At 45.5% G+C, this 22,499-nt stretch overlaps 2 protein-coding genes across 4 annotated transcripts in view; both read left to right on the forward strand.

Annotated features, from left to right (window-relative positions):
• The window catches only part of aplf (aprataxin and PNKP like factor), a 29,286-nt gene extending 15,657 nt beyond the window's left edge, over positions 1 to 13,629 (forward strand). Inside the window, exons 7-12 of one of the 2 annotated variants that reach the window (XM_072463502.1) lie at positions 4,323 to 4,492; positions 6,310 to 6,334; positions 6,431 to 6,542; positions 6,904 to 7,026; positions 8,927 to 8,973; positions 13,285 to 13,629. In XM_072463502.1, coding sequence (XP_072319603.1) covers positions 4,323 to 4,492; positions 6,310 to 6,334; positions 6,431 to 6,542; positions 6,904 to 7,026; positions 8,927 to 8,973; positions 13,285 to 13,466 — 659 coding nt within the window. In that variant the 3' untranslated portion in view covers positions 13,467 to 13,629. Of the gene's footprint in view, positions 1 to 4,322; positions 4,493 to 6,309; positions 6,335 to 6,424; positions 6,543 to 6,903; positions 7,027 to 8,926; positions 8,974 to 13,284 lie in introns of both variants that reach the window. The other variant, XM_072463503.1, reaches the window with a different exon arrangement.
• Positions 1 to 22,210, forward strand: part of LOC140377883 (uncharacterized) — a 63,273-nt gene extending 41,063 nt beyond the window's left edge. The window contains exons 2-4 of one of the 2 annotated variants that reach the window (XM_072463491.1): positions 19,566 to 19,657; positions 20,320 to 20,630; positions 20,818 to 22,210. In XM_072463491.1, the coding sequence (XP_072319592.1) occupies positions 19,575 to 19,657; positions 20,320 to 20,630; positions 20,818 to 22,127 (1,704 nt within the window). In that variant the 5' untranslated portion in view covers positions 19,566 to 19,574 and the 3' untranslated portion in view covers positions 22,128 to 22,210. Of the gene's footprint in view, positions 1 to 19,425; positions 19,658 to 20,319; positions 20,631 to 20,817 lie in introns of those variants that run through there. The other variant, XM_072463490.1, reaches the window with a different exon arrangement.
• Positions 22,211 to 22,499: the final 289 nt, after the last annotated feature.

The raw sequence follows: 22,499 nt of genomic DNA on the forward strand, positions 1-22,499 counted from the left end.
AGAACAGAGGGTCAGAGGCCAGAGGTGAAGGTCAGAGACCAGAAGAGAAGGTCAGAGGCCAGAAGAGAAGGTCAGAGACCAGAAGCAAGGGTCAGAGGTCAGAGGAGAAGGTCAGAGGCCAGAAGCAAGGGTCAGAGGAGAAGGTCAGAGGCCAGAAGAGAGGGTCAGAGGTCAGAGGAGAAGGTCAGAGGCCAGAAGAGAGGGTCAGAGAACAGAAGCAAGGGTCAGTGGCCAGAGGAGAAGGTCAGAGGAGAAGGTCAGAGGTCATAGGAGAAGGTCAGAGGAGAAGGTCAGAGGTCATAGGAGAAGGTCAGAGGAGAAGGTGAGACTCTGTTTGATCTGACCCTGTGTTTGACCCAAACTATACTCAGCCCTTTAGTCCTTTAGCCCTTTAGTCCTTTAGCCCTTTAGTCCTTTAGCCCTTCAGTCCTTCAGCCCTTCAGCCCTTTAGCCCTTTAGCCCTTTAGTCCTTTAGCCCTTCAGTCCTTCAGTCCTTCAGTCCTTCAGCCCTTTAGCCCTTTAGCCCTTTAGCCCTTTAGCCCTTTAGCCCTTTAGCCCTTTAGCCCTTCAGCCCTTCAGCCCTTTAGCCCTTTAGTCCTTTAGCCCTTCAGTCCTTCAGTCCTTCAGCCCTTCAGCCCTTTAGCCCTTTAGCCCTTTAGTCCTTTAGCCCTTCAGCCCTTCAGTCCTTCAGCCCTTTAGCCCTTTAGCCCTTCAGCCCTTCAGTCCTTCAGCCCTTCAGCCCTTTAGCCCTTCAGTCCTTCAGTCCTTCAGCCCTTCAGCCCTTCAGCCCTTCAGCCCTTCAGCCCTTTAGCCCTTCAGTCCTTCAGTCCTTCAGCCCTTCAGCCCTTCAGCCCTTCAGCCCTTCAGCCCTTTAGCCCTTCAGCCCTTCAGCCCTTCAGCCCTTTAGTCCTTTAGTCCTTAGTCCTTAGTCCTTTAGCCCTTTAGCCCTTTAGCCCTTTAGTCATTTAGTCCTTAGCCCTTTAGTCCTTTAGTCCTTAGTCCTTAGTCCTTTAGCCCTTCAGCCCTTTAGCCCTTTAGTCCTTTAGTCCTTAGCCCTTTAGCCCTTTAGCCCTTTAGCCCTTTAGGCAAGGCAAGGCAAGGCAAGTTTATTTGTAGAGCACATTTCATACACAAGGCAATTCAAAGCTTCACACAGCAGGAAAAATGCTTTCAAATCACAAAGAAATTACAGAAACAGAAATACAATAAAATTAACTAAATTAAAAATTATCAATCCAACAGATTTTCTAAACTAATAAAATCATAAACAAAAGAGAAGAGTGCAAAGAAAAAATCCTTTCAGTCATATGCGCAGCTAAACAAAACTGTTTTTAGCTTAGATTTGAACATTGTCAGAGTAGAAGCCTGTCTCACATCTTCAGGAAGAATGTTCCAGATTTTAGCTGCATAAAACTGAAACGCAGATTCTCCATGTTTAGTCCTGACTCTGGGCACCAGCAGGAGGCCGGTCCATGTTTAGTCCTGACTCTGGGCACCAGCAGGAGGCCGGTCCATGTTTAGTCCTGACTCTGGCACCAGCAGGAGGCCGGTCCATGTTTAGTCCTGACTCTGGGCACCAGCAGGAGGCCGGTCCATGTTTAGTCCTGACTCTGGCACCAGCAGGAGGCCGGTCCATGTTTAGTCCTGACTCTGGCACCAGCAGGAGGCTGGTCCATGTTTAGTCCTGACTCTGGCACCAGCAGGAGGCCGGTCCATATTTAGTCCTGACTCTGGCACCAGCAGGAGGCCGGTCCATGTTTAGTCCTGACTCTGGCACCAGCAGGAGGCCGGTCTATGTTTAGTCCTGACTCTGGCACCAGCAGGAGGCCGGTCCCTGAGGTCCTCAGAGTCCGAGATGGTTCATATGGCACTAACATATCCAAGATGTACTTTGGTGCTAGGCCATGGAGAGACTTGTACACAAGCAGAGCTGCTTTAAAGTCTATTCTCTGAGCCACAGGGGGCAGTGCAGAGACCTGAGAACAGGACTAATGTGATCATACTTCCTGGTTCTAGTCAGGACCCGAGCAGCAGCGTTCTGGATGTACTGCAGCTGTTTTACAGCTCGTTTGGAGAGACAGTTAGCGGCCGTTACAGTCTAATCTACTGGAGACAAACGCATGGATAAGTCTCTCTAAATCTGGTTTTGACACTATATTTTTGATTTTGGCAATGTTTTTTAGATGGTAAAAAGCTGCTGATGTTATTGATTTGACGTGGCTATTAAAGTTCAAGTCTGAGTCCATTATTACCCCCAGATTTCTAACTTGGTTTGTAGGTTTTAGAGCGAGACTCTGGAGGTGACGCTAACACTTTCTCTTTGTTTCTGTGACAAAGATGATTATTTCAGTCTTGTCTGAGTTCAGCTGGAGAAAGTTGTTTTGCTCCACAAACTGATCTGTTGGATGCAGTGACAGAGTGAATCTACTGGTCCATAGTCACCTGCCGATAGTGAAACATAGATCTGAGTGTCGTCTGCATAATTGTGATAGGACACATTTTCACTGCGTATCAACTGACCCAACGGCAGCATGTAGAGGTTGAACAGAAGGGGACCCAGGACTGACCCTTGGGGCACTCCACAGGTCAGGGTCATGTGGTCTGAGACACAGCTACCAATTTCAACAAAGTACTTCCTGTCTTCCAGATAGGACCTTAACCAGTTTAGAGCAGTGCCAGTGATGCCCACCCAGTCCTCTAGTCTCTGTAAGAGGATCCCATGATCGACAGTGTCAAAAGCAGCACTCAGATCTAACAGAATTAAGACTGAGGCTTTGCCCGTGTCAGTGTTCAGGCGGATGTCATTTGTCACCTTGACAAGAGCAGTCTCAGTGCTGTGATGAGGTCTAAAACCTGACTGAATAACATCAAATGAGTTGTTTATTAAGAGGAAATCTGTGAGCTGTTGGTAAACAACCTTTTCAAGGACTTTGCCCCAAAATGTCAGATTAGAGATGGGCCGGTAATGACTCAGTACTGCGGCATCAAGACTGCTCTTCTTTAGGAGAGGCTTTATGACCGCAGTTTTCAAAGACATTGGGAATGTTCCAGATTGAAGCGACATGTTAACTATGTGAGTGAATGGTGCTAACAAACTGTTCAGCACAGACTTTAGAAATCTGGAGGCTCACACATGGAGGCAGCTGTAGATGAACTCAGACTGGTGATGATCTCATGGACAGTTTTGTCAGTTACTGGTGCAAAGTGAGTGAGCTCTAAGTGTCTTGGTGGTTTTAGGGTAATTTTTTGCATTGTGGGATTTATAGCATTTTTAATGCCCTGAACTTTGTCATTAAAGAATAATGCAAACTCATTACACTTGGATGTGGAAATGAGTTCTAACGGCAGCTGAGCTGGAGGGTTTGTTAATCTGTTTACTGTGGCAAACAGGACACGCCCCTTGTTACTGCAGCTTCCAATTATTTCAGAAAAATATCTTTCCCTAGTTCTACATAAGATTAGGTTGTACATGTTCAGCTTCTCTTTGTAAATCTCTTTTTGAACCTGGAGCTTTGACTTGCGCCATTTCCGTTCGGCCCTGCGGCACTCCCTTTTCTGTGCCCTGACCGAATCATCATTTCTCCACGGCGCCTTCTGCTTATTTTTAACCATTTTAGCCTTTATAGGGGCGATGGTGTCCAGAACATTCAAAACACTAGATGTAACAGAGTTCAACAAATCATTTACATTAGAACATGAGACATTTTCAAAGTTTATCATTTCCATAAACAGTGCACCTGTGCCATCACTGATGTGTCTCCTCTGAACAACTGCAGGACCAACCGGAGGTTTGGGAGAAACAGACAGGTCAAAGAAGACACAGAAATGATCAGACAGAGCAACATCGATCACATTAACATTTGAAATATTTACCCCCTTTGTAATTATGAGATCTAGAGTGTGTCCTTTGCTGTGGGTGGGGCCTCTCACATGCTGAGTAAGACTGAAGGTTTCAAGGACAGCATCAAGCTCTTTAGCGTTTCTGTCACAAATATTATCAACATGCACGTTGAAATCACCTGTAATGACCAAACCATCAAAGTCTGTGCATACGACTGAAACGTCTCAGTAAAATCATCAATAAAACTTTGGCAGTGCTGGGGAGGCTTGTATAAAACAATGAAGAGAATGGATGGAGACCGTTTTAGCTCCATTTTAAAGGATACATACTCAAATGATGAAAACACCCCAAAAGACAACCTGCGGGTAATTATTTCATCTCTAAAGACGGCACAGACTCCACCCCCTTTTTTGTAACCCTTTAGCCCTAAGTGGAGCAGCGATGGATGCACTTTGTGTTATAACGTTTGTTTGTTTTTAAGCCGTGAAAAGAGGGAAGACGTCCTCCTCCACAGCCCCCCGCAGACAGACCACGCCCCCTGAGACGTCTCCGCCCTGCAGAGCCACGCCCATTGCCACGCCATTGCCTGAGGGGGCGGAGCAGAGCGAGGAGGAGGAGGGGCAGCGGCCGAGGAAGAGACCAAAGCTGAGCGTGAGTTTACCACAAATTTAAGTCTGACAATGTGAAGTTCTCCTCTGCACATGCTCAGTTAGAGCTTCTCTTCTGCACATGCTCAGTTAGAGCTTCTCTCCTCTGCACATGCTCAGTTAGAGCTTCTCTTCTCTTCTGCACATGCTCAGTTAGAGCTTCTCTCCTCTGCACATGCTCAGTTAGAGCTTCTCTCCTCTGCACATGCTCAGTTAGAGCTTCTCTTCTCCTCTGCACATGCTAATGTAGAGCTTCTCCTCTGCACATGCTCAGTTAGAGCTTCTCTTCTGCACATGCTCAGTTAGAGCTTCTCTCCTCTGCACATGCTCAGTTAGAGCTTCTCTTCTCTTCTGCACATGCTCAGTTAGAGCTTCTCTCCTCTGCACATGCTCAGTTAGAGCTTCTCTCCTCTGCACATGCTCAGTTAGAGCTTCTCTTCTCCTCTGCACATGCTAATGTAGAGCTTCTCCTCTGCACATGCTCAGTTAGAGCTTCTCTCCTCTGCACATGCTCAGTTAGAGCTTCTCTTCTGCACATGCTCAGTTAGAGCTTCTCTTCTCTTCTGCACATGCTCAGTTAGAGCTTCTCTTCTCTGCACATGCTCAGTTAGAGCTGCTGTCCTCTCAGGTTCTAAAGCTCATGTTAGAGGGCGGAGCATGAACGGGCCTCTGGACACGCCCACAGACTGAGCAGCTGCAGGAGAAGAAGAGCCGAGCTTCCTGCAGTACTGCTCAGCGCCTGTAGAGGCTTCAGCAGCAGAAGAGAGGGAAATGTCCTTATTTGGACATATTTTAGACCAACTTAAATGTAGTTGTGACACACGGTCAGTTTAGATGTGATTGGTCAGTGTAGATGTGATTGGTCAGTTCAGATGTGATTGGTCAGTTCAGATGTGATTGGTCAGTTCAGATGTGATTGGTCGGTTCAGATGTGATTGGTCAGTTCAGATGTGATTGGTCGGTTCAGATGTGATTGGTCAGTTCAGATGTGATTGGTCAGTTTAGATGTGATTGGTCGGTTCAGATGTGATTGGTCAGTTCAGATGTGATTGGTCAGTTCAGATGTGATTGGTCGGTTCAGATGTGATTGGTCAGTTCAGATGTGATTGGTCAGTTTAGATGTGATTGGTCGGTTCAGATGTGATTGGTCAGTTCAGATGTGATTGGTCAGTTTAGATGTGATTGGTCGGTTCAGATGTGATTGGTCAGTTCAGATGTGATTGGTCAGTTTAGATGTGATTGGTCGGTTCAGATGTGATTGGTCAGTTCAGATGTGATTGGTCAGTTTAGATGTGATTGGTCGGTTCAGATGTGATTGGTCAGTTCAGATGTGATTGGTCAGTTTAGATGTGATTGGTCGGTTCAGATGTGATTGGTCGGTTCAGATGTGATTGGTCAGTTCAGATGTGATTGGTCGGTTCAGATGTGATTGGTCAGTTCAGATGTGATTGGTCAGTTTAGATGTGATTGGTCAGTGTAGATGTGATTGGTCAGTGTAGATGTGATTGGTCGGTTCAGATGTGATTGGTCAGTTCAGATGTGATTGGTCAGTTCAGATGTGATTGGTCGGTTCAGATGTGATTGGTAGGTTTGGATGTGATTGGTCGGTTCAGATGTGATTGGTCAGTTTGGATGTGATTGGTCAGTGTAGATGTGATTGGTCAGTCACTGCTTGCCTTGTTTGCCCTGACCACAGCCACTGCCACACACATACAGAGAGGAACCGCCCACCCGGGACTCTCAACAGACACACTCTGCCCCCTGGTGGATAAATTAGATACAACCTCAACTGCTCACTTTAAACTAATGCTCTTTAAACAGGCCAAAGCCACAAGTCCAGACCCAGGTCCAAGTCCAGACCCAGGTCCAAGTCCAGACCCAGGTCCAAGTCCAGACCCAGGTCCAAGTCCAGACCCAGGTCCAAGTCCAGACCCAGGTCCAGATCCAGATCCAGATCCAGATCCTGATCCAGATCCAGGTCTAATCCCAGCTGCAGTGAAAGGCTCTTCTGCCCCAAAGAGAGCTCCCTGTCCCTACGGCAAAGTCTGCTACAGGTAAAACAGGACCTGAACACCACCTAAACACCACCTGAACACCACCTAAACCAGATCTCTGTCAGGACTGAACGAGATCTCTACCAGAACTAAACCAGATCTCTACCAGAACTAAACCAGATCTCTACCAGAACTAAACCAGATCTCTACCAGAACTAAACCAGATCTCTGTCAGGACTGAAACAGATTTACACCAGGAGTAAAGAGTCAGTTTGATCCAGATTTATCCGACTTCAGCCTTGACAGTCCGGTTATAGACCTGGTTCTGATCTGGCTCTCCTCATGTTAAATATGTGATTCTCTGGTACCTCTGGGCCAGGACTAAACCTGGATTGAAGCTGGACTTGTTCTTCTCTCACAGGAAAAACCCGCTGCACTTCCAGGAGCAGAGTCATCCCGGAGACCCAGATTACTCTGATCAGGACCAGGACTCGGACCAGGACTCTGAGAGACCAGAGTGTCCCTACGGCACCGACTGCTACAGGTCCGACTCCAATGTTCCCTCTAAATTTTCATGTGTCTGGGAAAACACACAAGCTCCCTGGGCACACGGAGGACCACTGTTAGCATCAGATGTGCCCCTGTGGCCACACACCAGTATCACACTGTGAGCATCAGATGTGCCCCCTGTGGCCACACACCAGTATCACACTTTTAGCATCAGATGTGCCCCCTGTGGCCACACACCAGTATCACACTGTGAGCATCAGATGTGCCCCTGTGGCCACACACCAGTATCACACTGTTAGCATCAGATGTGCCCCTGTGGCCACACACCAGTATCACACTGTGAGCATCAGATGTGCCCCCTGTGGCCACACACCAGTATCACACTGTTAGCATCAGATGTGCCCCTGTGGCCACACACCAGTATCACACTGTTAGCATCAGATGTGCCCCTGTGGCCACACACCAGTATCACACTGTGAGCATCAGATGTGCCCCTGTGGCCACACACCAGTATCACACTGTGAGCATCAGATGTGCCCCTGTGGCCACACACCAGTATCACACTGTGAGCATCAGATGTGCCCCTGTGGCCACACACCAGTATCACACTGTTAGCATCAGATGTGCCCCTGTGGCCACATACCAGTATCACACTGTGAGCATCAGATGTGCCCCTGTGGCCACACACCAGTATCACACTGTGAGCATCAGATGTGCCCCTGTGGCCACACACCAGTATCACACTGTTAGCATCAGATGTGCCCCCTGTGGCCACACACCAGTATCACACTGTTAGCATCAGATGTGCCCCCTGTGGCCACACACCAGTATCACACTGTGAGCAACATCAGATGTGCCCCTGTGGCCACACACCAGTATCACACTGTGAGCAACATCAGATGTGCCCCTGTGGCCACACACCAGTATCACACTGTTAGCATCAGATGTGCCCCCTGTGGCCACACACCAGTATCACACTGTGAGCAGCATCAGATGTGCCCCTGTGGCCACACACCAGTATCACACTGTGAGCAGCATCAGATGTGCCCCCTGTGGCCACACACCAGTATCACACTGTTATCATCAGATGTGCCCCCTGTGGCCACACACCAGTATCACACTGTGAGCATCAGATGTGCCCCCTGTGGCCACACACCAGTATCACACTGTGAGCATCAGATGTGCCCCCTGTGGCCACACACCAGTATCACACTGTGAGCATCAGATGTGCCCCTGTGGCCACACACCAGTATCACACTGTTAGCATCAGATGTGCCCCCTGTGGCCACACACCAGTATCACACTGTTATCATCAGATGTGCCCCCTGTGGCCACACACCAGTATCACACTGTGAGCAACATCAGATGTGCCCCTTGTGGCCACACACCAGTATCACACTGTTAGCATCAGATGTGCCCCTGTGGCCACACACCAGTATCACACTGTGAGCATCAGATGTGCCCCCTGTGGCCACACACCAGTATCACACTGTTAGCATCAGATGTGCCCCCTGTGGCCACACACCAGTATCACACTGTGAGCATCAGATGTGCCCCCTGTGGCCACACACCAGTATCACACTGTGAGCAACTGTCCTTTAGAGTCTTCTACTGTTCACTAGAGTCTTCTACTGTCCACTAGAGTCTTCTACTGTCCACTAGAGTCTTCTACTGTCCACTAGAGTCTTCTACTGTCCACTAGAGTCTTCTACTGTCCACTAGAGTCTTCTACTGTCCACTAGAGTATTCTACTGTCCACTAGAGTCTTCTACTGTCCATTAGAGTCTTCTACTGTCCACTAGAGTCTTCTACTGTTCACTAGAGTCTTCTACTGTCCTCTAGAGTCTTCTTCAGTGTCAAAAGCTTGCTTCCTGTCCCCAGTGGCCCCCGATCCTGGCTCAGAACTGGTCTTGACCGGATTCTCTCTGTTTCAGGAAAAACCCTCAACATCGGAAAGAGTTCAGCCACTTGAGAAGAGCAGGTCAGACCAGCTTCATGTTCTCACACTGTTCCTCATGTTCCTCATGTTCTCACACTGTTCCTCATGTTCTCACACTGTTCTTCATGTTCTCACACTGTTCTTCATGTTCTCACACTGTTCTTCATGTTCTCACACTGTTCCTCATGTTCTCTCACTGTTCTTCATGTTCTCTCACTGTTCTTCATGTTCTCACACTGTTCTTCATGTTCTCTCACTGTTCTTCATGTTCTCACACTGTTCTTCATGTTCTCACACTGTTCTTCATGTTCTCACACTGTTCTTCATGTTCTCACACTGTTCTTCATGTTCTCACACTGTTCTTCATGTTCTCACACTGTTCTTCATGTTCTCACACTGTTCTTCATGTTCTCACACTGTTCTTCATGTTCTCACACTGTTCTTCATGTTCTCACACTGTTCCTCATGTTCTCACACTGTTCTTCATGTTCTCTCACTGTTCCTCATGTTCTCACACTGTTCCTCATGTTCTTCATGTTCTCTCACTGTTCTTCATGTTCTCACACTGTTCTTCATGTTCTCACACTGTTCCTCATGTTCCTCATGTTCTCACACTGTTCCTCATGTTCTCACACTGTTCTTCATGTTCTCACACTGTTCCTCATGTTCTCACACTGTTCCTCATGTTCCTCATGTTCTCACACTGTTCTTCATGTTCTCTCACTGTTCTTCATGTTCCTCATGTTCTCACACTGTTCTTCATGTTCTCTCACTGTTCTTCATGTTCTCACACTGTTCCTCATGTTCTCACACTGTTCCTCATGTTCCTCATGTTCTCACACTGTTCTTCATGTTCTCTCACTGTTCTTCATGTTCTCACACTGTTCTTCATGTTCTCTCACTGTTCTTCATGTTCTCACACTGTTCTTTATGTTCTCTCACTGTTCTTCATGTTCTCTCACTGTTCTTCATGTTCTCACACTGTTCTTCATGTTCTCTCACTGTTCTTCATGTTCTCACACTGTTCTTCATGTTCTCTCACTGTTCTTCATGTTCTCTCACTGTTCTTCATGTTCTCACACTGTTCTTCATGTTCTCACACTGTTCTTCATGTTCTCTCACTGTTCTTCATGTTCTCTCACTGTTCTTCATGTTCTCTCACTGTTCTTCATGTTCTCTCACTGTTCTTCATGTTCTCACACTGTTCTTCATGTTCTCTCACTGTTCTTCATGTTCTCTCACTGTTCTTCATGTTCTCACACTGTTCTTCATGTTCTCACACTGTTCTTCATGTTCTCTCACTGTTCTTCATGTTCTCTCACTGTTCTTCATGTTCTCTCACTGTTCTTCATGTTCTCACACTGTTCTTCATGTTCTCTCACTGTTCTTCATGTTCTCTCACTGTTCTTCATGTTCTCACACTGTTCTTCATGTTCTCTCACTGTTCTTCATGTTCTCACACTGTTCTTCATGTTCTCTCACTGTTCTTCATGTTCTCTCACTGTTCTTCATGTTCTCACACTGTTCTTCATGTTCTCTCACTGTTCTTCATGTTCTCACACTGTTCTTCATGTTCTCTCACTGTTCTTCATGTTCTCACACTGTTCTTCATGTTCTCTCACTGTTTTTCATGTTCTCACACTGTTCTTCATGTTCTCTCACTGTTCTTCATGTTCTCTCACTGTTCTTCATGTTCTCACACTGTTCTTCATGTTCTCACACTGTTCTTCATGTTCTCACACTGTTCCTCATGTTCTTCATGTTCTCACACTGTTCCTCATGTTCTTCATGTTCACACACTGTTCCTCGTGTTCCTCATGTTCTTCATGTTCTCTGACTGTTCCTCATGTTCTCACACTGTTCCTCATGTTCTCACACTGTTCCTCATGTTCTCACACTGTTCTTCATGTTCTCACACTGTTCTTCATGTTCTCACACTGTTCCTCATGTTCTCACACTGTTCCTCATGTTCTCACACTGTTCTTCATGTTCTCACACTGTTCTTCATGTTCTCACACTGTTCTTCATGTTCTCACACTGTTCTTCATGTTCTCACACTGTTCCTCATGTTCTCACACTGTTCTTCATGTTCTCACACTGTTCCTCATGTTCTCACACTGTTCTTCATGTTCTCACACTGTTCTTCATGTTCTCACACTGTTCTTCATGTTCTCACACTGTTCCTCATGTTCTTCATGTTCTCACACTGTTCCTCATGTTCTCACACTGTTCTTCATGTTCTCACACTGTTCCTCATGTTCCTCATGTTCTCACACTGTTCCTCATGTTCTCACACTGTTCCTCATGTTCTCACACTGTTCCTCATGTTCTCTCACTGTTCTTCATGTTCTTCATGTTCTCACACTGTTCCTCATGTTCTCACACTGTTCTTCATGTTCTCACACTGTTCCTCATGTTCCTCATGTTCTCACACTGTTCCTCATGTTCTCACACTGTTCCTCATGTTCTCACACTGTTCTTCATGTTCCTCATGTTCTCACACTGTTCCTCATGTTCTCACACTGTTCCTCATGTTCCTCATGTTCTTCATGTTCTCACACCGTTCTTCATGTTCTCACACTGTTCCTCATTTTCCTCATGTTCTTCATGTTCTTCATGTTCTCACACCGTTCTTCATGTGCTCACACTCTTCCTCATGTTCCTCATGTTCTCACACTGTTCCTCATGTTCTCACACTGTTCCTCATGTTCCTCATGTTCTTCATGTTCTCACACCGTTCTTCATGTGCTCACACTGTTCCTCATGTTCTTCATGTTCTCACACTGTTCCTCATGTTCTCACACTGTTCCTCATGTTCCTCATGTTCTCACACTGTTCCTCATGTTCTCACACTGTTCTTCATGTTCCTCATGTTCTCACACTGTTCCTCATGTTCTCACACTGTTCCTCATGTTCCTCATGTTCTCACACTGTTCCTCATGTTCCTCATGTTCTCACACTGTTCCTCATGTTCTCACACTGTTCCTCATGTTCCTCATGTTCTCACACTGTTCCTCATGTTCCTCATGTTCCTCATGTTCCTCATGTTCTCACACTGTTCTTCATGTTCTCACACTGTTCCTCATGTTCTCACACTGTTCTTCATGTTCTCACACTGTTCCTCATGTTCCTCATGTTCTCACACTGTTCCTCATGTTCCTCATGTTCATCATGTTCTCACACTGTTCCTCATGTTCTCACACTGTTCCTCATGTTCTCACACTGTTCTTCATGTTCTCACACTGTTCCTCATGTTCCTCATGTTCTCACACTGTTCCTCATGTTCCTCATGTTCATCATGTTCTCACACTGTTCCTCATGTTCCTCATGTTCCTCATGTTCTCACACTGTTCCTCATGTTCCTCATGTTCCTCATGTTCTCTCACTGTTCTTCATGTTCTCACACTGTTCCTCATGTTCTCAAACTGTTCCTCATGTTCCTCATGTTCCTCATGTTCTCACACTGTTCCTCATGTTCCTCATGTTCTCACACTGTTCCTCATGTCCCTACTGTTCCTCATGTTCCTCATGTTCATCATGTTCTCACACTGTTCCTCATGTTCCTCATGTTCTTCATGTTCTCACACTGTTCTTCATGTTCTCACACTGTTCCTCATGTTCCTCATGTTCTCACACTGTTCCTCATGTTCCTCATGTTCATCATGTTCTCACACTGTTCCTCATGTTCTCACACTGTTCCTCATGTTCTCACACTGTTCTTCATGTTCTCACACTGTTCCTCATGTTCCTCATGTTCTCACACTGTTCCTCATGTTCCTCATGTTCCTCATGTTCTCACACTGTTCCTCATGTTCCTCATGTTCCTCATGTTCTCTCACTGTTCTTCATGTTCTCACACTGTTCCTCATGTTCCTCATGTTCTCACACTGTTCCTCATGTTCCTCATGTTCCTCATGTTCTCACACTGTTCCTCATGTTCCTCATGTTCCTCATGTTCTCACACTGTTCCTCATGTTCCTCATGTTCCTCATGTTCCTCATGTTCTCACACTGTTCCTCATGTTCCTCATGTTCCTCATGTTCTCACACTGTTCCTCATGTTCCTCATGTTCCTCATGTTCTCACACTGTTCCTCATGTTCCTCATGTTCCTCATGTTCTCACACTGTTCCTCATGTTCCTCATGTTCTTCATGTTCTCACACTGTTCCTCATGTTCCTCATGTTCTCACACTGTTCATCATATTCACATGTGATTGAAACTGTTGAATTTGAGTGGCGTCTTACGTAGTGGGCGGGGCTTATGTAAATGCCTGCCCACCCTTCAGTTCACCATGACAACGAGCCTGATGAACATCTATGAGGCAAACGGATGAAAGTCCTTCTCTCTCTCAGCTCGTCGTAAAACCAGAGCAGCTCCTGATCGCCACGACGACCACGACGACCACGACGACGAGTACGAGAGCAGCTTCATCGACTCAGACTACGAACCTCCAGCAGCTCAGAGCTCCAGTGAGTCTGAAGATCTGAGCCAGCTCCAGCAGGAGGCCAGGAGCTTCACCAGAGACAAGGACTAAACCAGGTCTAAACCAGGTCTAAACCAGGACTAAACCAGGTCTAAACCAGGACTAAACCAGGACTAAACCAGGTCTAAACCAGGACTAAACCAGGACTAAACCAGGTCTAAACCAGGTCTAAACCAGGACTAAACCAGGTCTAAACCAGGACTAAACCAGGACTAAACCAGGTCTAAACCAGGACTAAACCAGGACTAAACCAGGTCTAAACCAGGACTAAACCAGGTCTAAACCAGGACTAAACCAGGACTAAACCAGGTCTAAACCAGGTCTAAACCAGGTCTAAACCAGGTCTAAACCAGGACTAAACCAGGACTAAACCAGGTCTAAACCAGGTCTAAACCAGGACTAAACCAGGTCTAAACCAGGACTAAACCAGGTCTAAACCAGGACTAAACCAGGACTAAACCAGGACTAAACCAGGACGAAACCAGGACTAAACCAGGTCTAAACCAGGACTAAACCAGGTCTAAACCAGGACTAAACCAGGACTAAACCAGGACTAAACCAGGACGAAACCAGGACTAAACCAGGTCTAAACCAGCTCTAAACCAGGTCTAAACCAGGACTAAACCAGGTCTAAACCAGGACTAAACCAGGACGAAACCAGGACTAAACCAGGTCTAAACCAGGACGAAACCAGGACTAAACCAGGACTAAACCAGGACTAAACCAGGACGAAACCAGGACTAAACCAGGTCTAAACCAGGTCTAAACCAGGTCTAAACCAGGTCTAAACCAGGACTAAACCAGGACTAGACCAGGTCTAAACCAGGACGAAACCAGGACTAAACCAGGACTAAACCAGGTCTAAACCAGGTCTAAACCAGGACTAAACCAGGTCTAAACCAGGACTAAACCAGGACGAAACCAGGACTAAACCAGGTCTAAACCAGGACGAAACCAGGACTAAACCAGGACTAAACCAGGACTAAACCAGGACGAAACCAGGACTAAACCAGGACTAAACCAGGTCTAAACCAGGTCTAAACCAGGTCTAAACCAGGTCTAAACCAGGATTAAACCAGGACTAAGCCAGGACTAAACCAGGACTAAACCAGGAGAAAACCAGGTCTAAACCAGGTCTAAACCAGGACTAAACCAGGTCTAAACCAGGTCTAAACCAGGACTAAACCAGGTCTAAACCAGGACTAAACCAGGTCTAAACCAGGACTAAACCAGGACTAAACCAGGACACGGGAGAGAAGCCTCAGAAATGTTCCGTTTGTGGAAAACATTTTCGTTGTAAATCGATCTTATCTCGACACCAACGAGCTAAACATCACATGTGTCCAGTTTGTGAGCTGTGTTTCCATGACAACATGAAGCTGAAGGGACATCTTCAGACTCACGTAGAGGACGGGACTGTGAGACAGTCCATTCTGAAGTCCTACAGGTGCCCAGAGTGTGGCAAGAAGTTCATCCACAAGTCGTCTCTGAACAGACACATGTTTGTCCACTCAGCAGGACTCGTGTAGAGGACACAACTGTGGACGTCTCACTTAAAATGGGACATGTCCATCACATCCGTCCAGTTTGTGTAGAATAAACTCTATAAACATCTGAAACCTCATGACGAGACTTGAGTCATTTTAACATTTTCTCTTTTTCACACTTAAATTGTAATAATTTCTACTGTTGAGATGTTTAGATTGTTACAAACTTTCGTGACACATTTTCTAAAAGTCAATATGAAACATTATCAAGATAATTCTTTATTTGTCACAAAATGGGGAAATTCAAGTGTTGCAACACAAAGTAGATGCAGAAGTAAAAGAAAATAACTTATAGAAAGCTTTTTAGTTTTTTATAAGAGCTGTATGAGTATTGCACATGGTTATGACAGTATTGCACATGAATAGGTCAGTATTGCACATGAATAAGTCAGTATTGCACATGAATAAGTCAGTATTGCACATGAATAAGGCAGTATTGCACATGAATAAGTCAGTATTGCACATGAATAAGTCAGTATTGCACATGAATAAGTCAGTATTGCACATGATTATGTCAGTATTGCACATGATTATGACAGTATTGCACATGTGTATGATAAGATAAGATAAGATAAGATATTCCTTTATTGTCCCACATGGGGAAATTTCATTGTTGCAACGCAGGTAGATCCAGAGGTAGATCCAGAAGAACAGATCACTTATAGGAAGTCTGAAAAACACTTTCAGTAGAAGATCTCCTATAAATAAATAAAAACTCCCATAGACAAATAAATACCATTGCATGTGATCCCGACAGTAATTGCACATGAATATGTGTCACGACAGCACATAGATTGCACATGAATTTCACAGTAATTGCACATACGACAGAATTGCACATCAGTATTAGGTTAGGTCAGTATTGTGCCGGGATAACGTGACGATCTCCGGGTAAGACGACTGTTCTCCGCAGTTTCATGAGTTCCTCCTTTGTGGAAACGCGGTACGGCGCCGGGCGGGGGGCGGGGCCGGAGCCGGGGGGCGGGGCCGGGGGGCGGGGCCGGAGCCGGGGGGCGGGGCCGGAGCCGGGGGACTCAGAGCCAAGACACATCGCAACGACACGACGAAAACACTCAATCCAGCCGAATAAAGTCAAAACAAGTTAATTTAAAGCGATTCCAGTGCGTGTCCCGATCGTTGGTGAAGTTCCTCTTTCATATAAACGTGTACATAAACGTGTACCGACGACACACCGTACTTTAGCGCGGCCGGAGGGCGCGGGGGGGGCTCGCTCGGAGCTAGCTCACGTCACAACAACACAACGAACGCAACGAAAAACGCTCAAATCCAGCCGAAAAAAGTCAAAAACAGTTGAATTAAAAAACTATTCCAGCGCGTGTCCCTATCGTACAGTAAAATAGAAAAAATATACTAATTATATTTACAAAATATAGGAGATAAAGCACAATAAGTGTGAGAAAAAAGAGAGAGCGTTTACACCGGGCTGCCAGCTGTACCAGCGCCTTATGACATTATTGCACATGAATTAGTCCGTATTGCACATGGGTATGTCAGTATTGCAGATGATTATGACAGTATTGCACATGGGTATGACAGTATTGCACATGGGTATTACATGACAGTATTGCACATGGGTATGACAGTATTGCACATGTGTATGACATTATTGCACATGAATTAGTCAGTATTGCACATGGGTATGACAGAATTGCACATGGGTATGTCAGTATTGCACATGGGTATGACAGTATTGCAGATGATTATGTCAGTATTGCACATGGGTATGACAGTATTGCACATGGGTATGACAGTATTGCACATGGGTATGACAGTATTGCACATGAGTGTCAGTATTGCACATGGGTATGACAGTATTGCACATGAGTGTCAGTATTGCACATGGGTATGACAGTATTGCACATGAGTGTCAGTATTGCACATGGGTATGACAGTATTGCACATGGGTATGACAGTATTTCACATGGGTATGACAATATTGCACATGGGTATGACAGTATTGCACATGGGTATGACAGTATTGCACATGGGTATGACAGTATTGCACATGGGTATGACAGTATTGCACATGGGTATGACAGTATTGCACATTAGTGTCAGTATTGCACATGGGTATGACAGTATTGCACATGGGTATGACAGTATTGCACATGGGTATGACAGTATTGCACATGGGTATGATAGTATTGCACATGGTTATGACAGTATTGCACATGCTTATGTCAGTATTGCACATGCTTATGTCAGTATTGCACATGGTTATGACAGTATTGCACATGAATAAGTCAGTATTGCACATGAATAAGTCAGTATTGCACATGAATAAGTCAGTATTGCACATGAATAAGTCAGAATTGCACATGAATAAGTCAGCATTGCACATGAATAAGTCAGCATTGCACATGAATAAGTCAGCATTGCACATGAATAAGTCAGCATTGCACATGAGTGTCAGTATTGCACATGCTTATGTCAGTATTGCACATGCTTATGTCAGTATTGCACATGCTTATGTCAGTATTGCACAGAAAGTAATGCACGTGATTAAGTCAGTATTGCACATGGGTATGTCAGTATTGCACATGGGTATGTCAGTATTGCACATGGTTATGACAGTATTGCACGGACAGTATTGCACATGATTAAGTCAGTATTGCATATGGGTATGACAGTATTTCACATGGGTATGACAGTATTGCACATGCGTATGTCAGTATTGCACATGAATAAGTCAGTATTGCACATGAATAAGTCAGTATTGCACATGAATAAGTCAGTATTTCACATGGGTGTCAGTATTGCACATGCTTGTCAGTATTGCACATGAATAAGTCAGTATTGCACATGGGTATGACAGTATTGCACATGGGTATGACAGTATTGCACATGCTTATGTCAGTATTGCACAGAAAGTAATGCACGTGATTAAGTCAGTATTGCACATGGGTATGTCAGTATTGCACATGGGGATGTCAGTATTGCACATGGTTATGACAGTATTGCACGGACAGTATTGCACATGATTAAGTCAGTATTGCATATGGGTATGACAGTATTTCACATGGGTATGACAGTATTGCACATGCGTATGTCAGTATTGCACATGAATAAGTCAGTATTGCACATGAATAAGTCAGTATTGCACATGAATAAGTCAGTATTTCACATGGGTGTCAGTATTGCACATGCTTGTCAGTATTGCACATGAATAAGTCAGTATTGCACATGGGTATGACAGTATTGCACATGGGTATGACAGTATTGCACATGGGTATGACAGTATTGCACATGAGTATGTCAGTATTGCACATGGGTATGACAGTATTGCACATGAGTATGTCAGTATTGCACATGCTTATGTCAGTATTGCACATGGTTATGACAGTATTGCACATGGTTATGACAGTATTGCACATGAATAAGTCAGTATTGCACATGAATAAGTCAGTATTGCACATGAATAAGTCAGCATTGCACATGAATAAGTCAGCATTGCACATGAGTGTCAGTATTGCACATGCTTATGTCAGTATTGCACATGCTTATGTCAGTATTGCACATGCTTATGTCAGTATTGCACAGAAAGTAATGCACGTGATTAAGTCAGTATTGCACATGGGTATGTCAGTATTGCACATGGGTATGTCAGTATTGCACGGACAGTATTGCACATGATTAAGTCAGTATTGCATATGGGTATGACAGTATTTCACATGGGTATGACAGTATTGCACATGCGTATGTCAGTATTGCACATGAATAAGTCAGTATTGCACATGAATAAGTCAGTATTGCACATGAATAAGTCAGTATTTCACATGGGTGTCAGTATTGCACATGCTTGTCAGTATTGCACATGAATAAGTCAGTATTGCACATGGGTATGACAGTATTGCACATGGGTATGACAGTATTGCACATGGGTATGACAGTATTGCACATGAGTATGTCAGTATTGCACATGGGTATGACAGTATTGCACATGGGTATGACAGTATTGCACATGGGTATGACAGTATTGCACATGAGTATGTCAGTATTGCACATGGGTATGACAGTATTGCACATGAGTATGTCAGAGTAACATGGGTGGGAGGGGTTAACATGGACATGGGTGGATGGGGTCATTTAGTCTGACATCATCATCTTGTTGAAGTCTCACTTCGAGCTGAAGATCTATGTTATAAACTCTAATAATGAATGAACTCTTAGTGATTTGGAGGAAACTTTAACGAGCTCGAGCTTTGTCCTAAACACACTTCAATCATAAACAAAGACCACATGGTCACAACGTCACCACTTTTGGGACATGGAAGTGTTTGGTGTTTGAATCTGTGTCAAACTCATCTCGAGATTGTAATATTCTCCGATACAGAAGGTGGCGCTGTTCTTTAGTCCGTGTGTGGCCCGCCAATAAAGACAAAGATGAAGCTGTGACATGGCACCAGCAGGAGGCAGTATTTCACACACCGACCATGAAGAAGAAGAGTCCGACCTCGCGGGTTAGCTCCGAAGCTAACGAGGCTAATGAGGCTAACGCCATGGGCTAACGAGGCTACTGAAGCTAACAGAGCTACTGAAGCTACTGAAGCTCAGTGTGAGACAAACGGCCCCGGGGACAGAGCAGTGAGACATGGCAGAAGTGAAGCTGAAGGAGGAGACGGAGCTGTGGGAGCCCCGGGGCCCCTGTGGCTCCTGGGGGCCCGCGGAGGACACGTAAGTGAGCTGGAAGCCTGTTATTGTGGTAATTATGACGAGTTATTAAGTATTTTGGATCTTTCGTGGATCCGTACTTTGCTTTATTAAACTTGAGGCGCTTTTTGACATTCTCGGGGTCCACGTCACGTCACGTGACCACTGTACTTCAGAATGATGCCACAAATGAGCCTAAACTGCACAAAAGCAGATTAAAACCGCCACGAAGCTAAAGAAGACATGAGTTTGAGTTATAAATACAAATGAAATCTGCGCATGCGCACTGTCACTACGGCAGGACGCAGGTGGACAAACTACATGTGACATACTCGGATCTATTAGAATCAGAAGAGGTTTATTGTCATTGATCTATTGTAGAAAGAATGACGTGATTGTCACATTTGTGATGATGAAGTCACTTTGATGAACAATGATCTGGTCAAAGGTGTTTCATGTGTAGAACAATGACTGAGATGTTTCTGCTGTGGCTTTAGTGCCAGAGCATCAAAGAGTTTGTGTCGAGTTGTTTTCCACGATGCTGTGACGTTTAGCCCGAGCGACGCGTCATGTGAGTCGTGAACACCAGGAGGAGCCACCGAGACAATCTACGTCCTTTATGAGGACGACATGGAGACGAGGAAGAAGAACATGGCTTTATGTAACAAGAGTGTGTTGTTTTTCAGCTGGAAAGTGGCCCACATTAAAGAGGAGCCAGAGGAGGCTCCTCTTCACATGGTCCGTGTGAAAAGTGAAGAGGATGAAGACAAGTCCTCTGTGCTTCATCAAAGAGCAACTGAGGAGGACAGAGAGGAAACTAATGTGACAGAAGCAGGCTGCAGCTCCTTCTGTGAAGAAGAGCAGCTGAAAGTGGAGGAGGAGCACCTGAATGGAGGGGACGATGGGGCGGAGTCAGACTGGAGCTGGGAGTGGGAGGCTCCGCCCAGACAGACACTGAGCGAGAGAAGAACCGCCTCCACGATGGAACCCAAACCAGGTGAGGCTCAGGTGTGTGTGTGGAGGCCTGGGCCGCCCCCCGGGCCGCGCCCTGGGCCGCCCCCGGGCCGCGCCCCGGGCCGCCCCCGGGCCGCGCCCCGGGCCGCGCCCTGAACCTCTGTTCCTCTTTGATTGAATGAATATTATGATGCTCAGTATTAATAAGTATTTTGTTGTGTCTTTTTAAGATGTTTTGTTTCCATCAGTGAAGCAGAAGCTCCCTGTCGCTCCTGTCGCTCCCGTCGCTGATGATGATGACGCCTCGGCCAGTGAGGAGCACACTGACCACTCTGAAGACACTGACCACTCTGAAGACTATAGTGAAGAACAGGCTCCAAAGAGAAGCTACGCCATGGTTCCTCCTGGTGCATCTGTGAGGGACGACAGACCTTTCAGCTGTCCAGTGTGTGGGAAGACGTTCAAGCAGAAGTCACATTTACCGTACCACATGTTGAATCACACGGGAGAAAGGCCACACAAATGTCCAGAGTGTGGGAAGAAGTTTAAGTGCAGGGCAGAGTTACAGAAGCACACGTTTGTCCACACGGGAGAGAAGCCACACAAATGTCCCTTTTGTACTAAACGCTTTTCACAAAAGGGAAATCGTGGAAAACATCTGAGAAGTCAACATTTCATGTGCACAGTTTGTGAGGCCCGTCTTCCAAATGTCCTGAAGCTGAAGGAACATCTTCAGACTCACTTAAGGGAGCGGCCGGTCCAGAGGTCATACAGCTGTTCAGAGTGTGGGAAGGAGTTCAGGAGGAACTCATATTTACAGCAGCACAAGTTAAGTCACTCGGTGAAGAAAGAACACCGCTGCCTCGAGTGTGGGAGGACATTCAAACGCCTCTCATATTTACACCAGCACAGGTTAAGTCACTCGGGAGAGAAGCCACATGAGTGTCCGGCGTGTGGGATGAGGTTCAAGCGAAAAGCCAACGTCCAGCGCCACCTGCTGCGTCACACAGAAGACGCGGCTCACACGTGTTCACTCTGTGACACCACGTTTAGAAAGAAAAGCATTCTTACAAATCACCTGAGAATGAAACATCACATGTGTCCAGTTTGTGAGCTCTGTTTCCCTGACAACGTGAAGCTGAAGGGACATCTTCAGACTCACGACGAGGACCGGCCGGTTCTGGACTTACACGACTGTCCCGAGTGTGAGAAGGACTTTCTCTACAAATCAGATTTAAAAAGACACATGTTTGTTCACACGGGAGAGAAGCCTCAGAAATGTTCCGTTTGTGGAAAACATTTTCGTTGTAAATCGATCTTATCTCGACACCAACGAGCTAAACATCACATGTGTCCAGTTTGTGAGCTGTGTTTCCATGACAACATGAAGCTGAAGGGACATCTTCAGACTCACGTAGAGGACGGGACTGTGAGACAGTCCATTCTGAAGTCCTACAGGTGCCCAGAGTGTGGCAAGAAGTTCATCCACAAGTCGTCTCTGAACAGACACATGTTTGTCCACTCAGCAGGACTCGTGTAGAGGACACAACTGTGGACGTCTCACTTAAAATGGGACATGTCCATCACATCCGTCCAGTTTGTGTAGAATAAACTCTATAAACATCTGAAACCTCATGACGAGACTTGAGTCATTTTAACATTTTCTCTTTTTCACACTTAAATTGTAATAATTTCTACTGTTGAGATGTTTAGATTGTTACAAACTTTCGTGACACATTTTCTAAAAGTCAATATGAAACATTATCAAGATAATTCTTTATTTATCACAAAATGGGGAAATTCAAGTGTTGCAACACAAAGTAGATGCAGAAGTAAAAGAAAATAACTTATAGAAAGCTTTTTAGTTTTTTATAAGAGCTGTATGAGTATTGCACATGAATAAGGCAGTATT

Source organism: Eucyclogobius newberryi, unplaced genomic scaffold (genome assembly GCF_026437365.1).
Source record: "Eucyclogobius newberryi isolate DKJ021-1_F unplaced genomic scaffold, fEucNew1.0.hap1 SCAF_4, whole genome shotgun sequence".
NCBI classification, from domain to species: domain Eukaryota; kingdom Metazoa; phylum Chordata; class Actinopteri; order Gobiiformes; family Gobiidae; genus Eucyclogobius; species Eucyclogobius newberryi.